Below are 19,689 nucleotides of genomic sequence, written 5' to 3'. Positions count from 1 at the left end.
CACTGTGAAGTGTTGTCATGTGTCTTCTGGATGTATAAATAGGCAACTGTTAGCTAACATATTTGTCATAATAAATTTATGGTGTGATAATATGTACATGTTTATTGTCAATATAGTAAAAATCAATGTATGCAGCTTTAAAATACAAATGTTTTCTCTGATTTGTAATCATTTTCTACAAGCCTAAGTGGCATTACCTTTTTAGCTAATGCAAAATTATTGTTCAAAATATCTTCAATAATTTAGATATTATACAAGTTCACATTGCACCTACATGGTATGAAGTAAGAGATAAAAGTAATAGTACATACAGCTGATTTCACATATTTAAGAAGCAAATACTGCTAATCCAAAAAGTGCTAGTTTTCCCAGAAACAGTGTTCCAGTTACTCAGTTACCACATATTCTACAGGTTTCAGTCAAACTATTTTATGGAGAAGAAATAGTCCCTCTGAAAACTGTCACCTTGTGCTCAGATTGCCACTGTTTCCAAGGCCCTCAGAAAATTGAGAGTCAAAAATCTATAAAAATCCAAAACAACTGGAGGACGCCATCTGCTCATGAAGATTATGTGATATGACTGAAAACTCCTGAGCAGCTACTAAATGTATCTTGGGGTTTTGTCAACTGTTGACATTGTGTTCTGTGGATGACCCATAGTAACACTCTCTGATATGACACATTGCTGTTGAATTGTTAAAACGTCACTGCTGTGAGCAGCCTAAATGAAATGCCATGCACCTGCTTTGTATTGGTGTGGAAGCCGAAATCTCATAGACAGATGACTCAAAACTTAGTGAACTGACTCTTGTGTGAAATTCAGTGTAGAGGCCAAAAGAAACTGAAAATCCACCTGGTCTTCATTAGTAATAACAATGATAATAATGTCTCAAAGTACATGTGATAGCGATTTACGATTTGATTTGATCCTGTACACTTCAGTAAAGAAGTGTACAGCACATCCACAATGTGTTACTGACTCTTACCAACCATGATGGGTGAAATATGAGTCATCTTACCAACCAAAATATTAGTCTTGTTTACTTGTCTAGTTTTGAAGGCATGTGCATTCTTGTTAGAGGTGGACTATATTCACACAGTGGTGAAGTACTTTCTTCCAGCAAATGGAAGACAGAATCACACTGAATATTGAATTTTAATGAAAATAAGAACAATGGACGGCCCTGGGTTTCTCACTTTTCTGGTTTTGGTCTTACATAAGAAATTGCGGTTATATAACCGTATCCTTTAAGCATGATAAAGTGCCACCTCGTTTTTTTCCACCCTCCTCCATGTTTTTCATTATGCCACAGAGAAACATAGAGAGGAAGAGAAGGCCACCAAGGACAAGTGTTTCACATGAGGGACAGAAAAACAACATTCAATTCACTCAGCTGTCAGTCCTTGTGTCTATGCAGGCTGGATTGAGAGCACACATGCTGTCCTGTCTTTGTACAAAACAGCTCAGACACGCATACACACACACACACACTTCTTTATGAGCATATTCATATTTGTATTCAGTTCTGTCTTTGTGTTTGTCCCAGCTTTAGGTTGCTGCACTGACTGGGGATGAACACAGGTGACTTATCTCCAATAGACTCCGTTCAAATAATCAGTTTGTTGTAGCGTTTATCTATATAGCATTTATTTAGCATTATAGCATTTATTTACTTGTGTTGTTAAAAAAAAGGTGAATGTACCAGTTCCAAAAACAATACTGTCACCATCAGTTGAGAAGGAACTCTTTTTAATTACAGTTAAAGTAGCAGCACACAGATCAGTTAGTTGACACTGTTACGGTAGAAATGCAAACAAAAGTGTTCACTGTGGCAGGATTTACACCTCCATCTGATAAAAGCACCTCTTTTAAATGAGGCATACTTTAAGAATGATTACAAATTGTAACTTAAGCCCTTTTAATGGTTTAGAAATAATGTATTCATGCTTTATATGGACACCTGAACATTCAGTGTGCATGCCAGTCAAGTTTTTCCACAGCAAGCTTTTAAAAGCATTTCTTTATGGAGCTGGCATTGTGCACGGGGCATTGTCATATTGAAATAGGAAAGGGACAAACACAAAGTTGGGAACAAACTATTATATCATTGTATGCTGCAGCATTAAGATTTCCCTTAATAGGAATTAAAGAGCCCAAACCAAACCAGGAAACACAGAGCCAAACCATTTATCAACATTTACGACTGCAGATTTGATAACTGATGAGAAAATTAGAATGTCCTTAATCGTCATGAGTAAGGTTTGGAGCTCCAAATTTTAGTAAATCATCAGCCAAGTCAAGTCACTGACTCATTGATAAAGGGTTCTCACACCACAATAATCCATTAATGTAAGTGGTCTAGCTGTACTTTGAAGGGCTCTTAAAGAAGCTAAATAAAAAAACACAGCAATTTATGCTGGGGAGGATATACAGCAGCAGAAAGTGACTTGATGTGGCAACTTTAAAGTTGTTAAATTGACTTAATACTGGTTTATGGAGGCATTATTAAAGATAAAAATACAATTAATAATGATATTTGGTACAATTAATGAAGTGTACTATTTTAGCCACATAAAACTGTACTGTTCAGGCTGTACTGTCTTCATGTTAATGTGTAATGAAACCAATTTGCCAGAAGGTGGCAATAAAGCTTTCAGAATCATCCAGACATCCAGAGTCTGTGGCTGTCAGGTGTTTCTTTCAGTCAGAATAAGATAGAGTTGTGTCAAGATAAGCATTTTGCAACAAATGACATGAGAGGAAAGGTTGTTGCTTTCCTATTGCATAAGAAAGGCTGAGCACCATATGTTGGATTGGCAGCAGGTTATACATTTACAGACAACATAGACACTACCTATGAAACATGATGAACATGGTGCAGGACTAGAAAGAAAGAAAATGAAATCAGCTATTAAATCACCATAATTTCATTCCTATACTGCTTCTTCAGTGACCCAGTTTCTCAGCAATAGGTGAAGTTTCGTCTTATCTTCCTGTTGAGCAGAGCTTCATCTTCTCCATATTGATGCTGCCTGTGTTTGTGGACTCATCCATCCCCCGTCCCTGCAGGTAGGGACTGTGCTTTCCAGGCTTGTGGATGAATGTTGGCTTGTGGAGCCCTGAATCATCCCAGTTTGTGTAGGTGTCTTCAATAATGTCTCTGCAGCCTGTGACTTTGGCTATACCCACTTTGGGTTGGAACACCTTGCTCCTGTATCCCTCTGGGTGGTATGAGAGACACTCCTCGTTGTTCTCTTTTTCAACACATTTGGCCTGGTCTTCATCATCATCGCTGTTGCCTATGATCACCAACTCAGCATGGATGTCTTCATCCTCCTCGTCTTCTGCGTTCTCGTAGCCCATGAAGATCATGGTGACAGGCTGTGACTCCAGCTGCTCTGGCAGGGTGTTTGCAAGGTTTGGCGATGAGAAACTCTCTGCACTGTTGGAATTGACTGAGCTCTCTATCAAAGCATCAGGGTCTGCTTCAGATATGTGGCTGGATGGTGAAGGCCTATGGCCATCTACAGCTCTGTAGACGGGCTGTATGGGTGCTGGCATTCCTTCAGACCTGGCTTTGACTGAGACAAGAGCTGCCTGGTTTGGACTGCTTGCATCTGTGTTTTTGTTGGTTAGCCCTTGAGGAGTTTTGGCACCAAAGTGAGGGGAGCAAGGCTGTGGAAGTGGATCCTTGTCACTCTTGGACTGGCCTGGAATGTGGAAGTAGGACTGCTTTGTTTCTTCACCACATCTTTGGACTCTTGACGGGGAGTCTGTTTGGATGAGGTTAGGGCTAGGTGTTTTGCATAGGGTTTTCTGTCCCTCTAACTCGTGGCTGAGCTGGCTTTGAACTGCGTTTCTGGGTGAGATGGCTATCTGGAAAGGGCTGGGGCTGGGTGTTGGGGTTTGCCTTGGTGTTTTATTTGGCGTCCGGGGTGTTGAAGGCCTACTGGTTCCAGTATAGGGTGCAGAGTAGACAGGCTGATGGTACTGCACCTCGCTGGGCACATCTGTTGCTTGACGCAGCAGCTCATCTACTTCTGTGGGCGTCATCTCACCAACTGCTCCACTTTGCATTTTGCCTCCATCTTGGTTCATGGCATAAACAGACTTGTGCCCATCGTCATACACTTTTAACCCCTTTTCCTGAATGGTTTCTGGGGTGATAGTTGCTGTAGAGACCACCTGACTTTTTCCTGTTCTTCTATCATGCTCCACACTGATCTCCATTGCAAATGTAGCTGGAATGGAGAAAAGAGATTGAGATGATGTTAGAGTCTTTGAACAAAATAATACAATGTAAATATAGGTCAGTGAATTTTCTTGTCACTGAATATTTCTTGAAGTTATATTATCAATCTTAAAAAGATTGTCCTCCATCACTTACATTGAAAACACATTAAGACTTAATGTAGAGTAATGCAGAGTATTGAATGCAGTACTTTCATTTTTGTACTAATTTGAATGTAACATTGAGGTATATCTGTGTTGACTGTGTTGTGATTATAATGAGTGAGATGTGGCACTTGGATATGGGCAGTGGATCAGTTATCCAATAGGTTTGAAATCCTATCCAACCTAATCTCCTGTGACAAATGTACACCTTGTGTCACTTGTCTATATGTGTATCTGCCTCCTGTCTTTTTTCCATTTTGGCTCTGATAAAGACGTGGTAATGGAGGAACATATGTTGCACTATTTAAGGCTAGAGTGTGCTCCAGTCCTTTTTTCCCTCTCATGAAAACTTAGCTTTCTCTGATGTATGACTTCAGCAAAGTTCCAAAATGGTAGGCATGAAATTGTTCTGTTCTCCTCAGAGTGAAAACTAATTGCTTGATAATTTGCATCCTGGTGAAATGTAAAATTACAGCTTTTAAAATAGCATAATGGAGCCAGGAGGCGGTTTTCAGTCAGAGCAGCCAATCTTAAGCTGCAGACAGCTATGCCTCAACAGCACAAAATGAATATCTGCATGGCCACTGAGCTGAGAGACCGAGCTGTGATCAGAGGAACTGCTGGGCAATGAAAATCTCTCCTGTTTAAATTACACTGCATTTCTACCCATTTCCCTGTCACTTGTCTCTTATATTTTCAACTTATTGTGACAGCTGTATGATCAACCAGCAAGACAAACAATGTTTTTCAGCATGTCCAACAGTTATATCATGTCTGTACCTTTCTTTGGTTCTTCACTACCAGGGTGACATGTAGGAGAGCTTTTTGCTGGTGTCAGCTGAATATATGATGGGATATCTGGGAGTGGTGAGGGAGCATGATGTGTCACATCTGAGAAGAATAATATGACCAGTTAAATACAAGAAAACACCATTGAACCCAAGAACAGCAATGTTTGGTCCATTTTAAATCGTTCACCACTTAATGATCTTGTTATACAGAGGAATATAACCATCATCTTGTGATTATGACCCAGGTATGTCTTTCTCTTATGATAACACATGATGCTCATGTTATGTTTTTTTTAGCACATTATCCCAAGATAATACGTTAAAGGGATAATTCAAGACTTTGGGGAAAAATGTGTGAGATCCCATATTCCTGTATTTAGTACAGAGCTGGAGTCAGGATGTGGTTAGCCTAGTTTAGCATAAAGACAGGAAGCAGGGGGACATAACTAGCCTGGCTCTGTCCAAAGTTCAAAATACACTTTGAAGTTTACTAACAGTATGTTGCATCTAAAACAAGTTGTATTTCATTTGTTTGAGATTTTGTCAGATTTGGGTTGGCAGGAGGCCACCAACCATGTCTGGCAACCTGAAGACGCTGCACAGAAGTATTGGGCAGATGGATAAACGGTTCATCAAGAAATGGTTCCAGCACTTGACTCCCCCAAAAACCACAAACTGTTTTACATTTCTGTACATATCAATCAAACAAGATACAACATGTTAATAATTAGTGAGCTTCAGAGATGTTGGTGCGTATTTTTTAACTTTGGACAGAGTCAGGCTAACTGTTTCCCCCTGCTTCCAGTCTTTATGCTAAGCTAGGCTAATCATCTCCTGACTCCAGCTCTGTACCGAACACACTGACATGACAGTGATATCCACCTTCTCATCTCTTTCTCAGAAAGAAAGCACACATGATTTTTTTCCATTAAATTGCCATCTAGTTATAAAGATCAGAGGAATAACAGTCTCAAAGGAGATGAGAGCAAAAATGACACCTGTGTTGTGCCCAACGATGAGATAATGAAGTTGTAATCACAAAATATTGGTTGTGAGTTATTTCATGACAACTAAATATTTACATCATTATCTTGTAATTTAAAAGATTCCAACTGCAAAATCGTAATTTGTTATTTTAAGAGATACAAGAAAATGAGATACTGGATTTCAGTGGTGATTATGAGAAAATACATTGCTACTCTGAAAGAAGCTAATTAATGCATGATCTTAAAATAACAGGCATAGAAAAATGAGAAACCATGATTGTCTGTGTGGATATGATAAACAATCAAGGTTAAAATATTTTAAAAAAGGTTAGTATATCAACAATACATTCAATGTTATAATAACTATGATGATAGCAACTAAGATTATTTTAGTTTTATTATTGTTTATTTGATAATATACTGTATATGAAAATGTCAGATCTATCGGTATGTTAATACAGCCTGGTCTGACACATTATGGTAGTTTTCACTAATTAAAAAAAAAGTTAAGATTCAAGATTAAAGAAAGTTTATTTACATTACAGACACTATATATAGATAAGAAGCAACTAATCAACCAATCACAACACACCAAAATGCCATAAAAGTGTTTACCTGCGTGGAACTCTGCATTTAGCTCCTACAGGTGAAGACAGAGTAGTTGAGGGTCAAAGTGGAGAGAGTAACAGGAAGCCAACATCACAGCAGCGCTACAGATTAATAAGGCACTTTGGTGTTTAGCATCAGCAGTTATTTCATTGTGTTTAAGTCTAAATACTGACAACAACCAGAAAGCAAATCATGCATATTAGTCCCGGCACGCTGTACACCCATCATGTGAGCATTTACCTGCCACCTTATTCACTCAAAGCAGCCTCTTGTGAACCACAGCACACAGTCCTCAGCAAGTGCATCTTGTTAGAAATGAGCAGAGATTAGAGGAAGAGCCACAGGCAGCATGGAGTAAGTAGAAAACAATGATATTTGAATTCAGTGTGGTATATTCCTCGACAGATCTAGTATCTGTTTGGGAAATTGGCAAACAAAATTCTACTGTTATATTCTATTCTATAACCAAAATATGTGACACTCTCCTTTTGGTGTAAATGACACTTTCTCTGACTTTAAAGAACATTTGTGAGCTCAGTTGTGGCCGTAAATGAAGTAGCAACGTTTATCAAAGATAAATTTATTTTTACAAATTGAAAACAAAATGACAATTTATTGTATAAAAGAACAAATGCACATTTGGACAAATGATTTATAAATTAAGACGTTTATATTTGGTGTAACTGTTCCATACCACAAAGTAATTTATGATATACACAGTACATTTTATATAGTAATCTTTATAGTTAATTCTTTCTGCAGTTAGTATACAAGAAATCAACACACCTTCACAGACAAACAGGAAATTATACTTGCACCATTCAACTTCAATAATACATGCAAATTAAGCTTCACAATGAGGCTTTTTCATCTCCAAGTTATTATGATTTGTTGCAGCTGTGCGCAGCTCTTCCAGCTCCTTTGTGCATTGCATTGCAGGGCAATAATGAGAATCCACAGCAATATTTTTTTGTTTTGCATATTGACCTCACATTAAAATCGACACTTCCAGAGTGACCACTACATTTATCGAAACCTGCTTAGAATTCATATGTAGTATGAACACATGTTAAGGGTGTACATATTAATAAATAATAAAACACTGACAGATGCAGACTCATATTTATTGAACTTTAATCTGAAACTTGTACTTATAATGTGGCATCACCCAGCAAAGCACTGTCTTTGCCAGTTGAATATATGCAAACAAACATTCCTCAGTACTTTGTAATGTAAGTGCCATCATTTGGAGATGGAGGATAAACTGCATGTGATAAACTCTCAGAGTCATGGAGCTGTGACTCAAACTGACTGTCCTGGATCATATTTCATCTCAGCTGTACCTTTGGCAAAACACCCACAATAACACAGCCCCTTGCATTTTTTTTTTTTTAAATGCAGTGCTGTTTTTCTGCCTGACTTGCCAGTAACACCTCCAGAAAGACAACCTCTCACTCTCACATGCACACCTACAGGCAATTTAGAGCTGCCAGTTCACCTAACCTGCAAATCATAATTAAGTCAGGAGACATCAGCAAATGATGGTTTGTTAAAGGCTGACGGTTTATTAGATCTCACCATATTTCATTGCATTGCTCAGAAGTTGTAAACAGTAGCAGAATTAATCAGTAAGCAACACACAGCAGTATAAGAGCCAATAAAGCAACCAGAGTGTTAACTTGCAGCCGGTTTATTTCTGCCTACCTTGATAATGTCCTCAGCTGTCTTCTCCACTTCTTTTAACCGCTTCAGAACAACTTCTTCATTGGCAGAGATGTTGAGTTCCTGTGCTTCCAAGTCCTCAATCTCCTTCTCTATTCTGTACAAGAGAGCAGTGAACAGTGTTGATTATTGGATCAATATCTCAGCTGAACTGCATTTTCACTTATTCTTAACTAACAGCACCACTTAGGGAGCACACTGTATGAACGGCTTTTAATCAAGCAAGCACACAGCACATTTGCTTCAGTTCTCTATTTTCAAACATTATGGGCAGTATTGCTGTCCAACACTTGTTATTTCCAACACTTGTTATTTTAAAATATGACTTTGTACTTATGAATGTTTATTGTTTCTGCCGTGAAGTGAAGATTTGCATATCTGGTTAAATGATGTGTCGGCAGTTAACATATTGGCAGTTACAAATCTAATTACATTTTTATCATCATATTTAGTCATTTCTTTATTCTACATGTTTAGAACCAAATGGGCTTTCAATGAGGAAAACAGACCGTTTAAAATTCTTAAAGCTCTAGAGATCTAGAGTCCATATTCATAAACAACAGTGATCTTCCCATTTCAGCCCACTTTTGGGCCTATTTGGAGGACTATATTGTCAATCACAGAGAGGTCAGGGTTATTTCAGAGCCCATCCTGTGTGCTGATGGGTTGTTGAGACAGGGATTTGGTCCACAGATTGCCCGTGTCGGCCAGCTTTGTTCCAGCTCAGCATACAGAGCTGTCAGGCTGCTGCACTAAAAGCTCAGTAACAGAGTGAGTGAAGTTCAGTCCTGCTTCAGCATCAACACATATTAGAGGTCCCTCAGAGAGCAGCTTGATTCAAAATGGGGAGTAGTGTTGAGCAGATGAGCTCATATGGTTTACTGCCTGTCTGCAAAAGGTTTTGCACCTTAAATATTTATCTGATATACCTGCTCAATATCAGCCAAATTAGATGCATTAGTGTGTTTGTTGGTGGCTTCCCAAGCTTCACAAAGACAGACATCAGCCGAGAGGAGCTTCTTCATGAGCTGTCATTCACTGACCTAAACATGGAACTTCTGTCATGTGATGACAGCTGTTGGTATACAGGTTTACAGATTATATTTATTCTGTCATTACATGACTGAAGCTCTATACTTTGGTCACGTGATGTAAATGAGTGATCACTATCCACTGAGGAAGACTGTAAGAGGTCCAAACAAAGCTGGTAAGTGGACCTTGAGTTTTATTGTTTGCAGATCTTTTTTTTTTTTTTTTTTAAAAAGGTATGATGTTTATATACAAATTAATGTATTTGTGTTAGTGTTAGAGCCCCACTCCAATGGAATCCCAATGCAGTGGCACCACATCTTCATTTCAATAACACATGTGAGATTAGTAAAACAGTATATGCATCACATACATATCCATGTATATCTACTGTATATGTTTATATGTATGTATGGTGTATATGGTGTACTGTATGTATTGGGGTAAATACTACTATATTAGCCAAAATTAGAATCATAGATGTATCCAGCTCATCTAAATACTACATTATAACTGGTTGCCATATTGTGTGAAACTGAGATACATCTCCTCTGATCTCTAGTGTCAGGAAATTCATTCATTCTTTAATCCACACGCCAAAAGTCTAGTAGTATAGTTCTCCAAGCATACGGCAGGAAAAAGCAATAATATTATTGTTATTTTGACTAGACAAAGATCCTGCAGTTACTCTAAACATTACTGTAAAAGTAATGTTTGTTTCAAAAGCCCCAAATTAAATATTGAATGCCAGTTTAACTCCAAGCAAGACCAGAACATGCAGTATGTGAAAGCGTAGCTGTTGTTTGCTTACAACAATCACATCTACTATAGAGTCAATAGCCAACAGAGTTTTTCTTTATATATGACTGTTTTAAACAAACATTCAAAGATTCAATCTACATGAAGTATGAAATAAAGTCACTCTTAACCTGCATGGTCTGTTTATCACCAGAGACTGTAGTTAGTTTAGAAAAAGTGAAGTGGAAGTGAAAAATGTCATATAGTTTTTCCACTCTTATATTTGTATTATCATATTACATAACTGTATAGAAAACGTTTTTGTTCTCCGCAGAATGTTCTGCTTTTTCATTTACAAACCTGCACAATGCTATAATGCATATTTTATGATTGGTTTTATTTATGCATGCCTGCTTTACACACTCTCCAAATTGAAAAATGTGTTACATTTTGCACCTGTCTTTTCCTCTATTCATATTTTAATGTATCATTTATGTCTTATCATCATATCAATGAGGGAGAACAAGGTGTTATGTTCTTGGTTATGTTGGTGTTATATTCACACTTATAGCTCATGGTGACACATATTTATCTGAAACACATATTAGTTGGGCAAAATAGTTTAACAGCGATGAAGGCTCTGATTTAAAGATGCACTTACCACTGTTTTATATTACAGAATCACTGGTTTTGGTTTTACTTGTCCAGGTTCTGAGATATGGAACTACTTTCTTCACAAATAGACTATGAACACTGACTACAGTTCGGTCTGTGGAATATCAGGGACCTTGATTCTGGAAAGACATGTTGCTAATAGAGGCCTTCACAGGTCTAACATTTCTGAGCAGTGGAAAATCTTCCTGAACCCTGTGTGATTGAATTCATTTTAAAAAAAGAGACCTGAAATACACCAAAGGTATTGGTACCAATGCATTGCATGTATGTAGTTGACCTTAACAGACCCAAATAGAGAGAGAATTGTTCAAGAAGATAAACACTGCATGTCCATTTTCCTGCACTTCACAGCTGACACTCTCACCTGCCTCAAAAAACATTTTTTTCTTCTGAGATGATGATGACACACCAAATTATCAAAGATGAGTCTTCTCAGATCTACTCAGGTAGACATAGTGTCACACAGGCCGACTGAGAATAATTTGACCTAGCCTCGGCTCCAGGGCATTACATTTCTATCACCTCCACTGTGTTTGGGTGGAGACAGAAATCTCAGAGACAAATATCTCAAAACCCAAACAAACAAAAGTGAGAAAATATGTTACATTTTTTGTGTCTGAGGAAGCACAAAGAGGGAATTTGATGCTAAAAAGACTGTAAATGCTTCACATCAACTTTTAAATGCATTTTATCTATTATTGCCAAAGCTAAATGACAAACTATTAAATAATTATGTTTAGAAAAGAAAATAGAGAACCACACTCAGCTGTAGCATGGATGTATGCTAGCCGGCTTCGCCAAGGTAGCCTGGTTACCCTGAAGTGTTGCTGCTGTCAGAATGTGAAACGAGAGACCCATAACACTGAAATGATACTGCGTCTCTGTGATGGTTGGCTTTGAGTGAAACTGTTCAGAGCAACTATGAAAACATTTGATTTCTGATGTGGTCAGACAGCATATCGTAAGAACCAGTTCTGAGAGAGAAAAGTGTAGTTAAAAACTATGAAAGTTAAAAGTAGTGGTTTGGTCCCTCTTACTGATATATTATTACATATGACATCATTACATTATTAATAGTGAAGCATCAGTGTTAGAGCAGCATGTTACTGTTGTAGCTGCTGTATGCTTTCAAATAATTTATATACAGTTAGACCATAAATCAGCATGAAACAGCTCTTCACTTGACTCCTTGCAACAAACAAAGGTTGTTTTCCCTTTCCACTGCAGCACAACTAAATTGTTTCAGTAATAATTTTGACCAATGAGCCATTGTTGGATGTTTACATTTTTCAAAATAAAGGACCAAAATGTTATTTTCTACCTTTCTTTTTTCTCTGCTGTACTGAAAACATACCAAACCATGAATTTTGTGTACCGTTACACCCCTATGTGAGTGAACCATGAGTAAGTTGAACTAATTCAAGACTTGAAGAAATAAGAAAAAAGATAGAAATTATCAAATGGATTTTGAAATATGACACATCCTTCCTTCATTCTTCACAACACAACATTCAGAGGAATTCCTCCTAGCAGTGCACTGATTTGTGTGAATGCAGAGGGTGCAGACCTTGCATTTGTTGTTAGTGTGTATACACACACACACTAAGCCATGGCTAAGTACTCCTGTTATGTAATGAAGGAAGGTTTACTGTCTGTGGTTTGACTGACACACATGCTTGACAGAGAGTTCAGGTCTGGTCAGTCTGATCTTAATCCCCCCACTGCTTCCCACTGTAGACCACATGCACAGAATCAATCCCGAGGTCATAGAAACAAACGTCCCCAGACAGGCAAAGCCCTGTCCAGTGTACCCAAACACTATGGTTCATAACACTATTATTCACACAGAAATACTAATTGACCCACTGGTTACTGTGTTTGTTTCCCTTCACCTACAAACAGTTGATAAAATAATTTCTAATTAATCTTATTTTCTCAGCTTGTACATATTTATTTTAAATTTGTTCTCTTTCCCAGTTTGCCCACAAAACAATTCCCAGTTTCCTTGTTGTTGATATGATGATGAGGAGGCGTGAGGCATGTCTCAGTGTGTCCACAACACAGGCTGATACAGTGTTTGCATACATCTAATTTCAGTGGTGAATACAGAGCCATTACAGGCAGTGTTGGTGTTGTTATTTGGTATGTCAGCTAGGTTTAAAATGAACAGCAGGTGGTAGTATATCTCCGTTATGCAGGGTATCAACTATTTCATTACAAGAGGAAAAGAAAATGGATGCCAGATCAATGTGGAATTCATTCTTTCCACATCCCAATTCCCTTATTTAATCTCTCCTCACTCCTGGTGTGATTGGTATATCAGGTCAGTCATCACTGAGGATGTTCCAAGGCTTCTCTGAGCAAACATAAGAGCATCTAATGTGAAAGTCTTCTAGTGAACTGACACTGCTACGTTGAGAATCAGTTAGTGACTCCAGGCTGCTCATATATGTCATATTATATATGTACTATATGAGTAAGGGCATAATTTCCACTGGGGATGGGGGATATGTGCCTGTTAGGTCATCAGGTCTTTAGAGTGAAGGAAATGTGAGATCTTGTCATTATCACTGTCATAATCCAGTTTGTGGCAGAAGACAAAAGCTAAGCTGCATTTCATACTTTGACCTGACTAACTCCAAACTCTGTTATTTATACACTCTGCTGCAAACCATTTCCTCACAGGAATCAGTGAAGTCTCACTTTGTCTTCACGTGTTTCAGTGAACATGAAGCAAATATAAGAGTCAGTTGTCCCTGCTCTCGACCGCCCATGTCCAGTGTGGGATGTGGGTTATTGAGGTGTCCAGGTGATGTCAGGTTCAGGTGTGTGGAGCAGGGAGGTTACCTGTGGATGTTGCTCTTCAGCTGATCACTCTGCTGCTGTTCGTCCTGAGCCTGAAGCCTCATGGCCTCCTGTTCCTCCTCTGACTGCTGAGTCAGACCATCCATCAGCCACTGTTCCCTCAGGGCCTTCTTCTGTCAGTCAAACACCAATACACAGGAGCCTCAGTTTGAGCTTCCAACAGTATTTACTATTACATATATTTGTATTTTAAAGCTGGTATTTGACAGGTTAATCATACCGCACTGGGCTGTAGTGATTACTTTACTGTATTAGACTGATAACATTTAATTCTGATAATGTGCAACTAGACTGTAAATGAGAAAACACACTGTTTATTGTTCCAGTGGTATTTCTAAATTCTCTTCTCAGCAGTTTCAGCTCCCTGATTTTCACCGGCGAAGGGAGAACCTTACAAGGTAAATTCATCACACATCCGGTTTAGCTGCAGTTTAGCTGTGTCTCATCTGAACGTGTGCTCGGTTTGACGCAGCTATCATGTCCAATTTAATCCCAGCAAGTTCCAGTTTAGCTGAACCTGTTCTAAACCGTACTTACAGATACTAAGAGACACAGCAACAACCTCAGTTTAAGATGTATTTTCATATGACCAACACACCCTATAAAAAATTATGGGCATCATCTCATCATCTCTCATTTCACACAAGCTGATTGGGCACCATTGTCCTACAACACCAGCAGTAACCACAGCCGAAAGCTGCTGGCAAAATGTACTCGCATGGTGTGGCCAAGAGGAGGGAAGACAGGAGATAGCGTGGGTGGGGTTGTAAACATAAACTGCAGGATGCTAACTACAACAGTCCACAAAGTTGTAAATTATGTTGCATTATGTTTTGTCAAACACTTCACTGTCATTAGCTTATGCACTCTCCTCTACTCACTGCAGCCAAGCAGCATCTCCTCTTCTCTGCTGCTTAGATTACAAACAATATTTCCAGAATGAGTGGCCAGTCCCATCCCTCTCTAAAACAGCCGCACATTATAACACACAATTTCAGGAGTCAAAGTTAACTCTGAAAGATGAAAATGCTAACACTTTCATCTGTGTTGGAGTGAAACAGCTGTAGGTAGAACAGCAATATTACAAGTTATGTAATGGTTCTGCTGCTGTGAAGGGACCCCAGTTAATATCTGTGAAATGAAGGTCTGGCCTTGCTTCTAGTACTCTAGAGGGGAGAGTTTGTGTCCGAGCTCAGAAATGAAACTGAGATTGTTGCTGTGTTATTAGCTTTGAGACAGTACATGAAATCACAACATCTTCATCCTGGAATTCCTCCTGGGAGTCTTTACAGTCTGTGTTCAGTGTCTGCCTACAGATTTCTACTTTTGTGTTCCTCATCCGATGGATTAAGAGGTTCAAACCACATGTTGACACATCTGGTGCATGACATATTCTCCTGGATGTTTGTTCCCTCACTGTTATTTAAAATTACCTTTATGTACTGGAGTTTTAGTTTCTCTTCCTCGATCTGTCTCCTTTTCTTGGCAATGTCTTCCTGGATTCTTCTTTTGTCCTGTGGGAGAAATTCAAACACATGTTTACATGTGAATACTTTACAGCATGGAAACTATTCCACCTGTTGTCCTCCAGTGCTGACGCTTCAGCCTTGAGCTGACAGCCGGACATCAACAGCCATAAATAACCAGCAACACAACCTTCATGACCTCACCAAGCCTACCTGTTGTTTGTGTGTGTGTGTGTGTGTGTGTCCACCTGTTCACTATACCTCGTGAACTTTACCTGCTAATAAGAACAAACCTCCAGTCAAAAAGACAATCGTCATAGTGGACACATATTTGTCCTGCCTAGATAATCAAAACAAACTGCTTAATGGCTTTAATCATTAACTCAGCATCAATACACAAGCCCTGTCTTACTAGATGTCATACTTAGGCGGGTAACTGTATAGGCTAAAATTAGCTCCTGGATCCAGGATCAGTGTGGTACTAAGCCCCAGTGAAAGGGGATCTCCCTGATGACGTCTGCTGGTATTTATAGTCCTGTCTCTGTCTGGGTCTGACTCTGTCAAACTCATTGATGTCAGTTTACTGAAATATCTGGACAATGAAAACCATTTCACAGAGACAACTGGCACCAGGATGAGTACTGTAACTGGGAGAATGATGCCAACCTAATGACATTCGTTAGTCATCATGTTTGCTTAGATGGGTGGGGTTTACAGATGTGTATGAAAGTCCACAAAGCACCCTCTCTCACCTGCTTGTGGGCAGCTGACTGAAGTTAAGATGATGCTGTTCTGAATTTATCATCCAGGCAGTGGAGGCAGCAGCAGATTTTTTCATTGCACCAATCATTTTTTGCAGTGCTCTTTTTCGGCATTCCCCCAAAAATATAGTTAACAGTTTACATTGTCCCTTTTATTTTTAGCAATGCAAGTTGCATACGGCTTTAAGGATGCCAATGCTGGTCTGTCCACCAATTTGGTCCAGACTGGAATATTTCTACTTCTAAAAGATGGATTACCATGAACCTTGGTTCAGACATTGATGGTCCCCTGATGATGTCTCCTAAAGATTTTGGTGATCCTCTTGTCTTTCCTCTAATGCCATAATGAGGTTGACCTTTTTGGTTTTGAGTGTAATGTTTTGCCAACTTTAAGATGGACGTCCATGAATAGACTAGAATAGAATAGAATTCTTTTATTGTCATTGCACAGAGTACAACGAAATTGAGTAACAATCCAGATAGTGCATTGAAATCTGGTACAGATATCCATGTTCCCCAGAAGATGGGATTCTTCACAAGTTTATCATTAATGGTTGGGGCTCTTCTGAAGCTGATGGTAGGGGCATCGGGAAGAGTTTCTCTAAGAGAACTGTCACTTTTCAATATGTCCCATTTTCTTTTAATGATTTGTTTAATTCTATTTGCTTCACTGCTATATTGTTTCAAAAAGTACACTTGATCTGAACACTGTTGTTGTTACTGTTCTGGATCAGTAACTGTTCTCCAGTGAGACATTTTGCTTTACTGTAAGCTGTCTTATATCCTCTTTTCTTAAATAAATACTTTGTTTTAGTGAAAGTTTCAACAAAACTAATGACATTCCAAGCCTCAGCTATACTTTGTCTTTAGTTGTAATTAGAAAATGTAAGCATGCTAACATACAACTAAAATGGTGAACATGGTAAATAGTATGCCTGCTAAACAATGTCAATGTGAGCATGTTAGCATGTTGGCATTAGCTTTTAAGCATTGGTATGCAGTCTCACAGAGTTGCTAGCATGGCTGTTACTGTTGTTTATTTAAAGTTGAATGTATTGTTAACATTATTTTATTATTAAAAGGAATAAAAACAGGTCTTTGTAGATACGTGATGAATGCTCCCCTTCCTCCCAAGCCGCTGCGTGAAAATGTTTAATCGATAGTTGAGCAGCAGGAGCACTGAGAGACAATGTAAACAGTTTTTTGTTGCTAACTGCTCGCAAGGTTAGAGCAGACAACATTTTGTTAGCAGTGTTGTTGTAGAATAAGCCACACCACTTAGGCTCTAAACTGACTGAAATTACTGCTAACTGCTGTTCAGAGTGCTGCTAATTAGCTAACGTTCCTGGAAACGGACTTTTCCCCAGCTGACAGATTGTACGGTTGTTCATTCAATGAGCCAAGGCCCAACACAAGATCAGCGTTCATATTTGTAGAAACCAACACATAATTAGCAAGAAAGCTAATGTGTGCCATGAACCTATATCTGTGATTCTTTTTATGTTGTAGCTCAGCTGCCAGTAATGGAACACTTGCTTACAAAAGACATCAAAACATACACCCATAAATACATAAAATTACATTAAAAGACAACAATTCCATAAATAAATAAGAGCAGGTGTGCAAAGCTGCATTAAAAAGTAGCAACAGTCTATTTGGCCTTGTTTAAAATGGATATTGCAGTGGGAAACCAAACTAACAGTACAACCAAATTAACCAAACTAACTTGATGCTGTGTAGAAGCGTTAGTGTGTTGTAGCAGGATGTGCACCGTTAAAAAAAGGCACCAACAAGTACACCAGAGCTGACATCACGCTATCTTGCATTATGACAGAAGTCAGTGGTTAGCAGGCGAGCTAACCACTAAACAGTTGCATTTACCTGCAGCCCAGCTGTCAGTTTAACATGATGTGCAGCACGTGAACTTCCGAGCAGGACATTAAAACTGCTGTAGATTTCACCAGCAGATTGGAGATGTTGCCATAATACAGAAATGTTGATAATTACTTAGCAGCTCCAAAAGTACGTCTTAAATAATTGTCGGTTTGTCTTCATGTTTCTTGAATTGTGTTAATCTCTTGTTACCACAGATAAAAGCTATGCTGCCTCCCTGTACTCTGTCAGGGGAACTGACCTGCATATCCACAGACAGAACTGTGAAGGTTTGCCTCTACAGCTCTGCCATCCTGCAACTACACACCCACACTTTTTTTATTTTTATTCTCCTGTTTCAGTGCTGCATCATGACATCCTGTTCAGACTCTCCACTAAATATCACAGCAGTGAATCACTGGGATGCAGTTAGTTATGTAGCTAGAATCATCTAGAAATAAGAAGTTAGAGGGAAATCAGACAGCATTTGAAAGCTGTCTTTTGCAAAACCAGATTTAGACCACCTTATAGGTGGTTTGAAAGCAGTATGGCTGTTTCTCCTCTGCCACTTATATGGTGGCTCCATCTGTTGTGATGGAGGAGTTCTGCACCACTAGACCTTGCACTGGCTTAAAGACCTGGAGGATGCACTGCTACTCCTCCTCAGACAGTTTGCTGGTTGTTTTCCATATTGGATAAAACAGCTTTATCCCCTGTTAATTATGTTAAGATGTTTTTTGTCACAAAATGTTTGCATGTGAACATAATTTGTAGACTAGAATGAGAAAAACACACCCGTTAAAACATGCAACCAGTGCAGACACTGCAAATAAACACTACCTGAGCAAAGTAATCTGGATTTAACAGACAAATCATACCTGCAGCCTGAAAACCGACTGCAAATCTAAGTGTTGATTTGAGAAGGTTTAAGAAGCTTAAGAGTGGGAGAAATATTTCAACTGGTATTAAGTCCCTCGATGGAAATTAAAATATATTCACTTAAAAATAGAAAGAATCCCAAAACAATAAGAACGCCAATTTAGGCAGAACTCATAAAATCTGCAATTACATGGAGCTTAGCTCCCTCCTGATAATACCAGAGGCACAAAGGCTGGTCCTTACCGTGATTGCCTGGAGCCTCTCCTTCAGCAGGTCAGCCTCCTCCATGATGGGCTGCAGAACAGACAGAGCACATGACAGTAAATAGTTTGGAAGAGAAATCTGAAAGAGGCTCATAACTTCAACTTCACTAACAAAAGTTCAGTCTTTTTCTGGCACTACAGCTCAGTTCCTCATTCAGAGTATAAAACACTATGCAGGTCCAAGAGAGAAAATAATCTTCAATCCCTTTTCCCAACTGAATGTTTTTTTTGGTACTTTGCAATGTGTGTGTGTGTTCATGTTTGTGTGTGTGTGCTTAATAAAACATAAGTGTTTGCAATCTTTCTCCATACTTTCAGACTCCACCCTGTCTGTAGACCACTTTATTAAGATGTAAATCTTAAAAAAACTTCTCACAAATATGTACTTTTAGTTTTTAAAAGGCTCAATTATATTCTGAAACAACTGGTCACTGTAGCTTTTACCATTTGTTGGGGATTTTTTTTCAGTGGTGGATCAATCCACATTGAGTATTTGGGCAGCAGGACAGTGTCTGAGTCCAAATAAACCACAGTGTGTGTGTTCATTGTGTAGTGCAACAGTGTGGCTCATTGATGTGTAGTTCTTGCACAACAATGGAGCTCTATGTCACAGAGGAATAATATATATCAGGCTTTG

General features: G+C 38.8%; 1 protein-coding gene across 4 annotated transcripts in view; it reads right to left on the bottom strand.

Annotated features, from left to right (window-relative positions):
• Positions 1–1,733: 1,733 nt before the first annotated feature.
• The window catches only part of LOC122972904 (palmdelphin-like), a 33,353-nt gene continuing 15,397 nt past the window's right edge, over positions 1,734–19,689 (bottom strand). For 2 of the 4 annotated variants that reach the window (XM_044340317.1, XM_044340318.1), the window contains exons 2-8: positions 19,033–19,083; positions 15,245–15,325; positions 13,794–13,924; positions 8,487–8,601; positions 6,789–6,813; positions 5,177–5,287; positions 1,734–4,242 (exon numbers count right to left, since the gene is read on the bottom strand). In XM_044340317.1, the coding sequence (XP_044196252.1) occupies positions 2,987–4,242; positions 5,177–5,287; positions 6,789–6,813; positions 8,487–8,601; positions 13,794–13,924; positions 15,245–15,325; positions 19,033–19,077 (1,764 nt within the window). In that variant the 5' untranslated portion in view covers positions 19,078–19,083 and the 3' untranslated portion in view covers positions 1,734–2,986. Of the gene's footprint in view, positions 4,243–5,176; positions 5,288–6,788; positions 6,814–8,486; positions 8,602–13,793; positions 13,925–15,244; positions 15,326–16,029; positions 16,730–17,919; positions 18,220–19,032; positions 19,084–19,689 lie in introns of those variants that run through there. The other 2 variants (XM_044340319.1, XM_044340320.1) reach the window with 2 other exon arrangements.

Source organism: Thunnus albacares, chromosome 21, assembly GCF_914725855.1.
Source record: "Thunnus albacares chromosome 21, fThuAlb1.1, whole genome shotgun sequence".
Lineage (NCBI taxonomy): Eukaryota > Metazoa > Chordata > Actinopteri > Scombriformes > Scombridae > Thunnus > Thunnus albacares.
The sequence above is the reverse complement of the archived record's forward strand: the minus strand, read 5'-3'. Positions and strand labels throughout refer to the sequence as shown.